General features: G+C 48.1%; 1 protein-coding gene across 1 annotated transcript in view; it reads right to left on the bottom strand.

The window, feature by feature from the left end:
- The window catches only part of ZSWIM4 (zinc finger SWIM-type containing 4), a 41,414-nt gene extending 26,768 nt beyond the window's left edge, over nucleotides 1–14,646 (bottom strand). The window contains exons 1-2 of the mRNA XM_083592934.1: nucleotides 14,281–14,646; nucleotides 5,211–5,412 (exon numbers count right to left, since the gene is read on the bottom strand). Of these exons, the coding sequence (XP_083449060.1) occupies nucleotides 5,211–5,412; nucleotides 14,281–14,448 (370 nt within the window). The 5' untranslated portion in view covers nucleotides 14,449–14,646. The remainder of the gene's footprint in view (nucleotides 1–5,210; nucleotides 5,413–14,280) is intronic.
- Nucleotides 14,647–15,136: the final 490 nt, after the last annotated feature.

The raw sequence follows: 15,136 nt of genomic DNA, 5'->3' as shown, positions 1-15,136 counted from the left end.
AGGGGAAAATCAGGGTTGGGGATTCTGTGGCCTCCAGACGGTTCTAGACTCCCTTCAGCGCCAACGAGTATGGCCAATGATCAGGGCAGATCATCCAACATATAGAGAACCACTGGTTTCCCACCACCCCTGCTTTAGCTGTAACTTTAGGACTTAATATGTGACCCAGAGCTAAAATTCCAGAACTTGTTTCCAGTGGCATGGCTTTACTTTAAAAAACAGTAGGTGCAGAATGCCATTCCTTTATTGAGCCAGCACTATACACTACGCAGATCCAATATTAAGAATGGTTTTCATACCAGAAGGGCATGAGTTCCAGACAGTCTTGCTTCTCTGTTTTAACTCTGTCCAATAAATGTTGCAACAAGCAGTTCACACTTTTACTTTTATATAAAGCAATGGCTTAGATCCAAACTAAATTAGCTGAACTTGGGTCCCAAGTTCGTAACGTGAGTTTTGCAAATCAGCCAAACTAAGTCTGCCCATGGTATTCACGGAGCAGATTTCAAGTATTCCAAGCGCACATATTGTCTCGATGTATTTACAGCCTTTCCTGCAAGGCAGGCCAGGATCATGCCTATGTTGTGGGTGCCAAGCCCCAGGGAACGGTGGCTTGTTTAAGGCTACCAAGTTTATGGCTGAGGTGGAAGTTGAACTGGGATTTCCTGGCACGCAGCTCCCGCTCATCAATTCTAATTTTGGCTTAGCATTGTTAGCAAGTCTGTAACATTTGCAGCAGTCAGATGGGGCAGCTCTGAGGTCTTGGTGACATGGCAGTCTGCTCAGCTCAGGCAGCTTCCAAGATCCCTTGAACAGGTTAGGGGGAGTTGCAGGCAGGAAACCCAATGCCATGTTGGCCTTTTTGTTACCAAAAGACTCAGTGCTAGGCTAGGGACAGGAAAAGGAGAAAGGAATGTAAATCTAGTATTGGTGGCCAGAAATCTGAAAGTGGAAGCCTGTCTCCTGAGCACTGTAACATAGCAGAATGACCCTGTTGGTGGTGTTGAGCTTCACATCTATTGTACAGAAATGTTAAAATACCGTATTTTTCGCTCTATAAGACGCACCAGACCACTAGACACACCTAGTTTTTGGAGGAGGAAAACAAGAAAAAAAATATTCTGAATCTCAGAAGCCAGAGCAGCAAGAGGGATCGCTGCACAGTGAAAGCAGCAATCCCTCTTGCTGTTCTGGCTTCTGGGATAGCTGCGCAGCCTGCATTCGCTCCATAAGACGCACACACATTTCCCATTACTTTTTAGGAGGGAAAAAGTGAGTCTTATAGAGCAAAAAATACGGTAATTTTCAGTCTTTATTAAGCATGGTTGTTGTTTTTTGAACTAGAAAGGGGAAGGGAGGAAGAGAACCTGTTTCGCCAAGGTTACATCTGACCCCTTGACCTCCAGTCTTGCGTTTCAAGGTTGCATCACTGGGATACTATATTATGCCAAAATCTCGAGTTCTAGTCACTACAGAATATTTAATGTTCTGTTTGCTTTTATATGACCAGCAGTCAGCAGATTATTATCAGGCAGGTGGTGGGAGTACAGCAACTGCAGACTGAAGATGGGCAAGAAAGGACCAGAAAAGCTAGAACCAGCACAGAACACAGCTGCTGCCAACAAGTCTTGCGACAAAAACAGAGCAAGTCCTAATGTTAGTTCTATATTCTCAGCATGTTTTGGGTGTAACATTCACGAGGTTCATTCACTGTAAAACATGCGATTTCTCTAAGCATTCAGATGAACACAGAATATGAATTCTCAAATGCTAGCATGCCACTCACAACATATGGCGCAAGCTCAAGTAGACAGGAAAGTGTCGTGGTCCTCTAAATACCCTTCTAATAAAGTAAGGGCTACTGAAACGCAGTTGGAGCAAGAGGTTGTCAAGAATATTACATGGACTGGAGGATATTCAGCACCAACCACATGCCACAGCCTCAGATTATCAAAATACTTCATGGCTTACACACACACACACAAAAAGCATTCCCTGCAATTAAATCGATGAGAAAACCTAGAACAGGACTTTCAACATGGCATTTCCAATTCATTGCTGCCTCATGAGGCTGCAATCCTAGGTCCACATAACCAGGGAATTGGTTGGCATCCGTCTCTCGCAAAAGACAATGGAGTGTGCCTCCAGGGGTGAAGTCAAACTGCTGCATTAGCAGCACTGAAGTAACCTCTCTGGGGCTCAAGCCTAGGCAACGTGTATGGATATCCTGGGCTGCCCAGATGACAAGACCCCTCTCTCGGCTACGCTGATGTGGTCCAAAGGAAAGCAGAACAATATGTTTGGCACCAGCTTGGCTGCAAGAATTGCTGGAAGGAGGTGTACAAGGCGCCATCCAACCATCTAAGGGATTCCACTCCGGATTTGTGTAGGGCTTACTCCTTAGTCTTTTCTTCTCCCAGACATGTCCCACAAGGCAGCAGAGGTTTAGGATCAGTTTTCCTTCTCCTAGATGGGCTACCTTCCCAGGTTGACAAGCCCCATCTGCCCCTCACTTCCCTCTACAGCAACTGCCTTCTTGACTACTGGACCCAACTATTAGTCTCGTCCACTCAATCCACTGAGCCTGTCTTCACACGCAGGGGAAGTCCCCAACTCACTGAAGGTTTGAGACCCATCGGCTGCCCTCACCTGGTTTAGCCAGCCAGTCAAAGTCATTCGCGGGATGTGGCCGCTGTCACACGCTAACAGCTTCTAGGAACCACAGGTGAGAGCTGAGTGCAGGGACCAAAGGTGGACAAACTACCCCAGAAAGAGCATGACATGTCCCCCCCCCCACCAGAGGTAGCACCCCTCCCCTAACATCCCGCTTATCCCAGAGAGTAAGACCAGCTGAATTCAATAAGACTTACTTCTGAACAGATATATATAGGATTGAACTACAAGTCATAAATTCAACTAGTGACATTTGAGAAGATGTTATTGTTTGTTGTTGTTTTTAGATGTAAAGTAATAAGTGCTGGGATACTAAAGCAGAGCTCAAATAAAACAGCTGTTAAGAAATTGCCCAATGTACTTCTGTTAACGAAGCAGCAGGAAGACTCAGCAGCGCATGTGTTCTAACGTGGGCTGACACAAGGAAGAGACAGGAAGCAGCCAAGGCTCAGGGAACAGAAACATAGCAAAGATTTCATGTTCATCAATGCCGAGGGCTCCATTTCGGCCCTACATATATGGGGCCAATCCCCTGCAGGATGCTGATACAAGTCTGCAAGCATCAGAATTCTGCATTGCAGGGGGTTGGACTAGATGACCCTTGGGTCCCTTCCAACTCATTAATTATAGGATTCTATGAGGGGTGTACACAAGAAGCAAGTGCTGGTATTAACACAAATACATTATCAAATTGATGACTTTGCAAAGTTAAAAAGTGAAGAGATTTTCTTGAGCCAAAAGAAAGCCAGTTAGTCGGCTGAGCTAGTCACTTCCCTTCCAGCCCAGTTCACAGATAGCCTATTAATATTTCAGCAACAGTCATCAAGGATCCACCCACAACTAATCCACCCACAACTAGAGAAGTTTTCTGCTCAAGATCATCAGCAAGTGCCTGGTCTCATCAGGGATGTGTGTAGTTCCGCAACTTTACTGCCCAACTACAGAATCTGAAGCCACAGTTTGGCAACCTAATGAAGCCTTTTCTTTATTCAAGCAAGTCTAAGCCTCATGTTTGCGCAGAAATGATCAACAACAAAGCAAGAGGCAGAGATTGCAACCGTCAGGAGCAAATGCTATGCAGAGCTCCAGAGTCCAATTCTTCCCATAAGACACTATACAAGTAGACAGGGCCAAGGCGGCGTCGCCTGCTGCTCAGTGCCTCATCATGATTACCCAAAACACACCCTTCATTAATTCATACAAAAAGGGCATATAAAGAAAGGACATAGAGGAGGGAGCTTTCTACAGCACCCCTTCAATTTTGGCATTCCCCACCTTTGGTTACTTAAAGCATTCTCAGAAAGCTCCAACAGATCATTTGGACATAAATTGGGTCGCTGGAATGGGGGGAAAGTTGTATTTTTGTGGCAGATACACTCTGTTTTATTTAAACATCCCCTGCCCCGGTATTGATTGCCTCAAAAACATTTCCTCTACAACGTAGGTCTTGGAACAAACAACAAAGGATGTATTCCCTTCCCAGGTTGTCCTGAAATCTGTCCCCCTTTCCCTCTGCATCATTCAACCCATGCCACCTAAAACATTTGCAAAGTTTCTGAACCCAGACAGACAGACAACACAGGTATATTTAAAGCAACAGAAACAAAAAGGCACGTGACTTGGGACATCAAGTAACTACAGCCTTGATCATTATCCTCTTTGTATGTTAATCCAAGAATGGCAAGAGTGTAGCAAACTGCCACATGATCTTACATGAGCAGCTGTTAACTTGGCTTGCACCATTACCTTGGAAACCTCTATGGTAGCAGTGAGCTGCTTTCTTGCTCGCTCACGGTTGCGACAAACGGCAAGATCGCATACCCTTGTTTCCCCAGCCTGTCTACGTGAGAAATAAGACTGGCCACTTGGTCCAATGCATAAAGGTAAAGGTAAAGAGACCCCTGAGCATTAGGTCCAGTCGTGACTGACTCTGGGGTTGTGGCGCTCATCTCGCTTTATTGGCTGAGGGAACCGGCGTACAGCTTCCAGGTCATGTGGCCAGCAGAGCAGCGCACAGAAACGCCGTTTACCTTCCTGCCGGAGTGGTACCTATTTATCTACTTGCACTTTGATGTGCATTCGAACTGCTAGGTTGGCAGGAGCAGGGACCGAGAAATGGGAGCTCACCCCACTGCGGGGATTCGCGGGGATTCAAACTGCTGACCTTCTGATCGGCAAGTCCTAGGCTTTGTGGTTTAACCCACAGCGCCACCCACGTCCCGTAGTCCAATGCATATTTACTCAGAATTCGAGAGTATTTCCTCCCACATACATGCATATGCTGAAGTGCCACTCCAGACCTTTCAACTGCATGCAAGCATAGTTTTATCACTGCTTTAACTTTGCCACAAGGATTTTCCTTTGCTCAGTGGGACATCCCTTCCCTCTCCTCCCCGCCCCCATTGCTCTATCAGCACAAAGATTTCTGATTGTGCAACAGAAAGCTCTCCCCTTGCATGCCCCCTAAATCTATTCCAGGGGTTCCCCCAACCCTCTGGAGCAGTGTGCAAGATTCATCCAACACAAAAGCCACTTACCTACTTGCAGGACACGGTCAACAGCACCCGACTGTAACAAATTTAGGCCACGGTTAAAGGGCACACGTGAGTCTCGCTCACCCTCCGGAGGGTGATAGCCAAGGGATGAGTACATGCATATTTCTCGCTCACTCCGTGGGAAGGACCAAAAAACAATGCGCTTCTGCACAGGTTCCGGGACGCGGGAGAAACGCTCTTCTACCTGGACGAGAGGAATAAGATCACCATTAGGACTATAACATCCTGGGACCAGGGATCTGAATGACAACTGTCTCCTGTATAAACCCATTCATCTCTTAAGATCATCCTTCATGTGCCATCCTTGCAGCCCCAACCTTTAGACCCAAGGATCAAGTCTTTTCTGTGGTGGCACCTGAGTGATGGAACTTGCTCACCTAGATATCTGCCAGGCACCAACTCTTAGCTTTTACACTGCCCTGTGGTATAGCAGTGATGGGCTGGGGCCTGGGGGGCAAGGTTCAAGTCCCCACTCAGCTGTGGAGCTCACTGGGTGACCCTGGGCCAATCACTGTGTTTTTCATGACTGACTTGGTTCCTGTTAAAACTCTGATGTTTTATATTCAGAGCTTTACTTTTATAGCTATTCAACTGTCAAGCCTAACACAGAAAATGAGAATCTAAATGTTTAAAACAATACATAGGTGCATGTTTCGGCCCTGGCCACCTCCAAACAAGCCTGACATCCCGGAACAGGGATGCCATAAACTGATACAGTGGTACCTCCAGTCGCGGACGGGATCCGTTCCAGAGGTCCGGTCGGATCCAGAGGTTTCCGCAACCTGAGGACCACTTCTGCGCATGCATGCACGGTGAAACCCAGTAAAATACTTCCGGGTTTGCCGCGCGCGCATCCCAAAGTTTACGTAACCAGAGAGTTACGTAAATGGAGGTATGACTATATACACTTTGTTCACAAGGCAAAGCTGCATTCCCCAACCCGGCCTTGATGCAGCAAGGATGGGAAAGCTGGCGCTTGACGCCCTCTCATCAGCCCTAGCCAGCAGGGCCAGTGATCAGGGATGACTGCAGCTGGAGTTCAGCAACATCTGGAGAGAAACTGCATTGGCTGTCTGGGCACAAACACCATATTTTCATGACACCAGGGTATGACTAAAAACCTTTTCAAATTCCTAGACACCAATGTGGTCAAGCAGATGGATGGCCAGCTATTTGGGCTGCTACCCACCCCGCTGAGCTCTCTGTACTATAAGAAGGTGCCTAGTGAATTGGAATTCCTAAGTATTTGGTGGGGTTGAGGGTGGAGACGACATGAAGCCACATGATACTGGAAGCCACAGAATTGTGACAGGCCTGGGAAAGGAATGCAAATGCTTACGCAAAGATGCGATCGCCAAGCATCATCTACCGTAAACCAGAGGCATAAAGCCATTGTTGTGGCTTGTCAGTAGCCCGTAGCTCAGAAAAAGGAGAGCAGCTATGGAGAAGCCTGCTCTGGGCCAATAGCACCCATCCCTCCCAGAGAGCAGAGAGTTCCTGCTGCCACAGATAAAATGAAGGGGGGAGAGTGAAGCCAGGTACTACCACGCACCATGCTAAGCTCCTGTCCAGTGAGAGCTGGGTCCCGTGATCATCTTGACTTCCTTTGGTCATAGCGTATCTGGCTAGTTAATGCAAGTAAGTTTGGAATTCCTTCCTCTCTCCCCTCACTCGCCCTCCATTTTGGTCACTGAGGCTCAGAGCCTCATTCCCCTTTAGACCAAGCCTGAACAACATTCACATTCATAACAACCCCCCAAAGGCAAGGAGGCCCCAGCATGTTAATGGGAAAGTCCAAGCACGCCAAGAGCAGCATACGAATGGAAGAATGGCCATATCATAACCTCCTTATTGCTCCTCCATTTCCTGAATTCAGAAATATATGCTGGGCTTGTCACCCAGCATACCCTGAGCTGGCCTTTGTGAGAGACTGTGAGCCTGTCTCTCAGAGCAAGGGACTGAAATCTCTGTATACAGTTGTGTTTTATTTTATGTAGACCAGTAGTGATATAGTGTTACACAACTTGTAATATAAATAAATACTTTGGAGAAGAACTGAACGGGTGAGGTGTTTATTCCTTCATGGGAATTCACGAATAGAGAACTGGATTGCTGCTGCTGTGAAGATGCAGGAAGATTTTCTGGGTAAAAGGAACCCCAAAGGGCTGGAGCACAAACCGTCTAACACCCTGGGACAAAGAGCAAATGCCTTAGGTCCATGTTTTTCAACCTTTCAGTCCAGCACTCATTCTCAAAACAAAACAAAACCACCACCACCAAACTGGGAGGGATAGCTAATGCCACTGAAGATGGAATTAGGATTCAATATTAGTTTTAACAGATTGGAGAACTGGGCCCAAACTAACAAAATGAATTTCAACAGGGCCAAATGCCAGGTTCTACACTTAGGAAGGAATGACCAGCTGCACAAATATAAAATGGGGGACACCTAGCTTAGTTGTACATGCGAAAAGGATCTAGGGGTCTTAGTAAACCACAAACTTAACATGAGTCAACAGTGCGATGCAGAAGCAAAAAAAGCTAAGGTTATTCTAGGCTGCACCAACAGAAGTATAGAATTCAAGTCAAGGGACGTAATAGAACCACTCTATTCTGCCTTGGTCAGATCACACCTGGAATAGTGTGTCCAATTTTGGGCTCCAAAATTAAAGAAGGATATTGATAAAACTGGAACATGTTCAGAGGAGTGTGATCGAAATGATCAGGGGTCTGGAAACCAAGCCTTGTGAGGAACAGTTAAGGGATCTGGATATGTTTAGCCTGGAAAAGAGGAGAGAGAGGAGACATGATAGCCATCTTCAATTATCTTTAGAGCTGTTACATGGAAGATGGAGAAAGCTTGTTTTCTCCTGCTCAGAAGGTTAGGTAGGACTTGAACCAACGGTTTCTAGTTACAAGAAAGTAGATTTCTAGGTCAAATGGCAGCATCGGGAATGGGGATGTTGTTGGCACCTGCCATGGACTACACTGCAACAGGCGGCCAAATGCCAGTCTCTGGAGCCTCCTGCTCCTCCTTCTTGCTATTCTTGCCTACCGTCCCCAAGCAAATGAACAGTGATAGCTCTCTCTGGATAGCTGCGCAGACTGGGCTTAAAAGGAGAAGTTGTGTAACCAAGCAGAGGTGATAACAAGGAGAAGGTAGCCTTTCCCAAGGAAGGGTTGCATTGAGGGCATCTTGCCCAACAGCCCTCCGAAACCTGGAGCCAGCTCCAACTCATATTCCAGTCTATGGATTATTCTCCCACTTTCTCTGAATTTTCTGCCTGGGCACAGTCTCCTGGCCCTTCAGCCTCCATCTCTTGGGATCATTCTCATTCATCTGGCTTACCTTCCTCACAAACCTCCTCCTGCCCTAGAGACAGCAGGTGACTTCAGCCCCAACCAAACCTACTTCCCACTTCCCCACATCTGTGACATACTGTGCGCAAACATTCTGCATGGCCCATTTCATTCTCGCTTCTCGGAACGCTCAAGACACCACAGAACGGCTCAGCCAACAGGTGCCAGAAGTTTCAGCACTGCTGCAACCAGATCTCTTAAATGCATCACAACAGGCACACTAACTTCTAAATCTATACACCAATTTCCATGCAAAGGATACTCAAAATTGGCCTTCTCTTCTATTTCTGGTTCCAGACTCCCACACAGTTGCCACGACCAACTGACGCCACAAGGAAAAGACTTTTCCTTCACTTCAGCATAAATGGTGGCCACACAAAGTCTTGGTATTCAGAGAATGGCCAGCAAGGATCAGGCAGGCTCCTAAAAGTCCACTCGCAGATATTTCCTCCTAGTCCAGTTTATGTAGCTTATAGGTACACAATTCCAACTCTGTCCAGAAAACAGAAACTGGTCCACATGTTGACACTTAACTAACTTACTGTATTTCCCTTCTAGCTAATTTATGTTAATACAGCTTCCTCGCTGGCGGAAGTTTTCTCCCATATTAAGCAATGCTCTGCTTACAAATATTCACAGATCTCATCCAGCCTTCTTTTCCCCCTTGCCCTCTCGCCCAATCTTCTCAAATTAAAGATAAAAGAATGAGCAAATCTTTCAGCCTAAAACTTTGCCTAAATTCTACCCAATAGTTTCCTCAGGTAACAGAGCGTTATCAACTCTTGTCTCACAAGCAGCAGCTGAATCTTTGGCACAGGCAGGTGGTCGTAAGACTCCAAAATTTCACTAAACCCTCCTCCTCTTGTGCCAAATTTGTAAGTAACCTTGTGATTCAATCCAAACTTGGGCAGAACTGAATTCCTTACATACAGACACACACACACGGTCTTAATATGTCATTCCCTTTCGGCCCCCTTCTCCATGCAGTCGTCTTAACTACTGGAATTTCTCCCACTTAATCTGTTCTGATCCCTTCATTAAATTCATCTCCCACACACCGTATTGCTATTCTCACACCAACTTTTTTGCCAAAATTTTCAGCTCTTTCAGCATCGGGCTTCTAGTTCAAAGTTCTCTTCCAGCGCTTTCCCTGTGTCTCCATGCAGGTTCTCTTTTTAACTCCCCATTTTCTTAATTCCACCCCCCATCCCCTTTCACACTGCTCTTGACACAGGAAGCAGATGCTAGGGCCATAGCTGGGGAGGGGGTGCGCACTAGCTGGACATTTTGTCCCAGTTGAAGCTTCCAGAGGCACACCATTGAGGCTCCCAGCCTCTGTGTGTGTGTACACAAATGTGCATGCGGGGGTTGCCAAACTGGGTCTTTGACCCAGGTGTAATAAAGCCTAGTTACAGCCTTGCTTTCATCCAGTCCTCCTGGCAAAACTCATCTCACACACAGTCTCCCTAAGGACCAGAGAGTTCTAGGCTGGATTACTGCAACACGTTATATGTAGTTCTGCCTCTGAAGAATGTTTGGAAACCAGGTGGTGCAGAATTCAGTGGCCAGGTTGCTCACCAGGACAAGACGGTTTTAGCATATTACACTGATCCTGGCCCAACTGCACTGGCTGCCAATTAGTTTCTGGGCACAATTCAAAGGGCTGGTTGTGACCTATAAAGCTTTAAATGGCTTAGGGCTGCAATCCCTGAAGGACCGCCTCTCCCCATATGAACCAACCCAGACTCCGAGATCATCGTCTGAGACCCTTCTTCACATGCCTCCTCCATGAGAGGTCCAGAGGGTAGACCTCTTCTGCAGTGGCTCCCCATTTGTGGAATGCTCTCCCCACCCCCAGGGAGGTTTGTCTGGCACCTTCATTATACATCTTTAGGTACGAGGTGATTGTCTTCAACCAGGCCTTTAGCTGATTTATATTCTATGGCCTTTTAAATGTGGTGTAGTAGTTTTTTGAGCGGGGAAAATTATTGTCTTGTTTTGCTTTTGTTCTAACTATTTGTCTGTGCTTTTATCTTGTATTTTTATCTTGTGATCTTCAGATGAAGGGCAGTATATCAATTTAATAAATAAATAAGCTTCTATCTCTTCTGTGCTAACTTCCCTCTAGCATCCTTCCCTCCTTCTGACTATTCTTTAATCAAACACTGGGGGAGGGGGGGAAATCTAGATGGGGGAGGGATTGTGTCCCACTAACCCACTGGAAGATCTCCTGCAAAAGCCTCCTGCACAAACAAATGTAAGCTTCATAAAAGGAACTGCCATTAATTTCCAGGCTAAGGTCAAGGTTTTGATGTATACAACCCTATACAGATTGTCTTGCCCCTTGCATATCCTTATACGGCTCTGCAGATGTGGGCCTCCTGCAGATACCATCTTATGAGAAGGTCTGTTCCACACAATATAGCAATCAGGCCTTTACTGTTGTGGCACCTGCCCCCTAGGAATTCCCTCCCCTTAAATATCACACAGTCACCGTCTATGGTACCTTCCAACAAGCCTTTTCTTTCCCAGTCTGTATCTATACTGGAATTGTTTTAAAGATGTTTTATCACTGGTCATCTGCCACCCTGGGCAACTTTGAAATTATTATAAATTCAATAAATAAATAACAATTTAATAAATAATTAATTCAATAAATAAATGGGGCTTCCACAGCAAACCTCCCAGTGGATTTCACCTAAAGAATCAGACTCGTCCATATCAAACTTCACTGCTCTTAAAACCGCACCAGAGAATTCATCACCTGATAACAGCTATATCACCTCATCTGACCAGAAGGTTTCCTCTACCTATTCCCGTTTGTATTTCAGTCAGCTAGGAACAGAGTTTAATAAAGTGACTTGATGGAGAGAACCATAACAACACACAGCCCAAGAGCAATATGAGAAAGTCAGTCAGGAATGGTGTACTATGGCAAAAGTGTCCTTCAATTTAAATACGGGGGGGGGGAGCGAGAGAGAGAGAGACAGAGAGAGAGAGAGAGAGATTTTCAGCTAATGCTGAAAATCAAGGTATGAAACTACAGAAAACCAGTTCCAAACAGGTATATGCTACAGACAAGTGGACCTGCAGTCCTTTTCACAGACCCTGCTTAAATCCTCAATGGAATTTAAGCAGTCAACTGTACAATTGACTACAACTTCTACATAGACTCTGCCACTTCATGTAGCTAAGTGAGCACCAAGCTTAGTTTTCACTAAGGTAGTAAACCTATGTACTGTTTGCTATTATTTAGATTGAAGTTGGGAGCTCTTATGATAGAATACTCCTTCATACACAAATTTATTTGAACATGGAATATGTCTGGGAGAAAGATAGATACCTTCTCCCAAATGTGCTCCTCTTCCTTGTGAAATAAACTGATTTGTTTAGAGAAGAATTTAGTAATACACCCACCACCACCTGCAGCCTAAAGTGGAAGAGGCCAGACACAGGTCTACGTGAAATGATCAAGACAAAGGCTTATTTATAGATCATGGTTACAACCCTGTCACTTTCAAGTCAAAGCTATTCCCTTCACGGTGAGAATTCCATTTATCGAACTTGAGACGAGGTACCAAGTTAAAAGGCAACTCTTTGGCTGTGTTTTACAACAGCTATTCAGTTCAAATTCACATGCAAGATGAGGACTACGCCTGCTCCAAATGACAAAATGGGGAGGGGGTGTTTGGGATACCCAGTTCTATCCTCTCATTGCTCCAGAGTTCTAAATGTGCCTCAAAGCCAAGGCAAATTGAGGAGGTGGAGGTTGACTGATAAACAGTCTACACTTACTCTAAGCACTGGCACAGTAGTCCAGAGAGTCATCCTTGTGGACTAGCCCATTAAATGAGCAGAATTCAGATTTTTTCAGCGGATTCTTCGCACACACAGCAGCCTTTTCCCTAGCGACACCCCTCTCCTTTTTACCGTTCCCCGATGAAACCTTTCCAGTCTTGAAAATTAAAGAGATTGGAGGGGGTATGCTTTTTCAGCCCAGAGCTCCTCCGCATTCCCTCCTATTTCAGGTGTGCAAGTGCTTGGACTTGGAAGTTTCACTCATTGATGGAAGTGACAAGTGACTCTTGTCTGATGAGTTTCCCAGCCTGACACAGAAATCAAACCCTGTCGTCTCCCTGGATGGAACTACAGCTGCTTACAAGGAATTCTTAGATTTGAGGGAAGGAAGTAGCTGAGCTTTGATCTCCAAGAATTGTGAGCAAGTGTGGCTCTGACAAATTTCAGAAAGAGGAGAAGAACATGTGTAGCGAGCCTAGCCTCCCCGCACCCTCCACGCCACAGTATCACAACCTTACCTTCTCCTAGTCTTTGCCCAGACTAGTCCTGGCTCTCTCGGCTAGCCAAAGTTAGCTAGTTTCAGCTATCCCAATTAACACCCACTCCACCTATTTCTCAGCAGGCACACACAGAGAAAGCCTTTAAAGGGCACCCTAGGATAACCACTTCCTCCAAATCAAGCTGCATAAAGGCATCATTTGAACAGAGGGCAGGGGTTGTGGGTGAGAGAGAATCACAAACAGATGAAGATAAAACACAGCATGCGCAAGTAGTACACAAAGAAAGCCAGGAGATAAAATCATGTTTTTCTTCCAGTCTTAATGGACCTTGGAAGCCTGGCTGTAAATCCTGGTGGGATCACACAAAAAGGGATGTCAGAAAAATGCTGGAGCTTCTCCTCAAATCAACAACTGAAAAAAGGTGAGGTATATGGACTAAAGAAAGGAGGAGATCCGGAATGTAACTGTCAGTCACTCTGGTGAGACCTAGAGGAAGTCCACTAAATCGCAAGTTAATATACCAAGCAAGGCCACATTTAGGCCATTAGTCCCCTACCCAGCTCATGGGACCAGCCGTCTTGTCCCCGGTTCAAAAGCTACTTAGAGGGGACACCCTCCCCCCAATAATCCAGCCAGCCCAAATTTGACCTCCCAGGAAAAGATGGTAGGAGATAGAGCATACAAAACTAAGTATGAATGACAAGATGATAGGGTGGCAGCAGCAGGAGGGGGGAGAATTAAAAGGAAGAAAGGAGTTGGCCCCAGCGAAGACTACAGGGAGATGGCAGAGGGTAGAGATTGGTGGAGAGAAAAACAAACAGATTAGGCTCGGCTTTGTTCAAGCCTGGCTAGTAAGTAGGATTGTCAACTCAAGGGGCGCGCAGAATTCCTGCGTTCCCTTCTCCTGCCGGCATAAATCCGGCCGAGGAAGCCCCTCGACGACGCTGCCACCTGCACCCCGACCCATTGTTCGAAGGGGCCGAGCCCCACAAGGGCAGCTTCGAAGGAGCGGGCAGCCCCAACTTCCACGGCCTGAGGCACCGGGATCGGCTTTGCAACGCCAGGCCGCAGCCGTCGGAGAAAGGAAAAAGAGAGGGGGGAGGAAAGCGGGGGGCTTTAGAAGGGGGAAGGGCTCGTACGCGGCCGGGGCTGGGGGGGGGGGGCGAAATACAGGAAGGCGCTCCTGAGGATGTGCAGAGTGCCCTCGCCGTCCAGCACCCTCGGGGGGAGATGAGGGGGTAGGGGAGGAAGGCTTGCCGGGCAGCTGCCAGCCCCGGCACCTCAGGGGAGAGAGAGGCGAAGGGAGCCTCGGACGCGCCGGCTCCTTCCCACGCAGCGGCCCCGGCGCCTCCCGGGCGGCCCGGGGGGGGGAGCGGAGAAGCTGCTGCCCTCACCTGCTCGAAGGCCCACGTCTCCGCCACCCGCCGGGCGCTCAGGTCCAGAAGCGTCTCGACGGCGCTGGGGGCCGAGGTGGCGGCGGAGGCGGCGGCGCCCGGCCCCGGCCCCGGCTCGGGCTGCTCCCCGGAGCCGCCGCACCTGCGCTTGGCGGGCGGGGGCTCCATAGGCCCGGCCGATCCCCGGCCTCTCCTGCGCGCCTTGCCCGGAAACCCAGCGGCGGAGGCGGCGGCGGCGGCGGCCCGGGCCTGGCCCGCTCAGTCGGCCGTTCCTCCCTCTCCGCTGGCGGCGTCGGATGCGGCCCCTTTAAGGAGCTCCCACAACAATGAGCTCGGCGGCCGCGGCCTCGCCGGTCCTCCCTTTTCAACCTGCTCGCCTCCCATTGGGTGGCCGGCGAGGGAGAGACCGGCGAGGATTGGGCGAGCTCGACTGCCGCTCAAGGAGGAAACAATGCACGCCCCCATGTCGTGGGGTTTAAATAAATATTAAAAAAAGGAAAGAAAGGAAAGTGGGAGGGGAGGGCCGTCTGGGGGGAAAAGGTGTCAATCATAGGTCGAGAGGCCCACCCAGCCAATCAGGCAAGGCGGGGGCGGCCCCAGTCCTGCCGGTGGGGTTCTATGTGGGCGTGGCCTGCGCTGCGAGCCTTCCATTCACAACATTCTGGAGCCGGCTGGGAATGGCAACAATGTGGCGAGCCGCGCATTCCAAGCCGGGAAGGGGCCGCCTCCGCCGCCCGTCACTCCCCGGGGGCTCATCGCCGCCGCGCCCTCGCCTTCCTCCCCACCGGACTCGAGGGAGGCGGGGGAGCCGCCGGGCTGCTCTGCTGCGAACCACCTTCATTCACAAAATGACCAG

Source organism: Podarcis filfolensis (genome assembly GCF_964270895.1).
Source record: "Podarcis filfolensis genome assembly, chromosome: 17".
Lineage (NCBI taxonomy): Eukaryota > Metazoa > Chordata > Lepidosauria > Squamata > Lacertidae > Podarcis > Podarcis filfolensis.
This window is presented reverse-complemented; position numbering and strand designations above follow the sequence as displayed.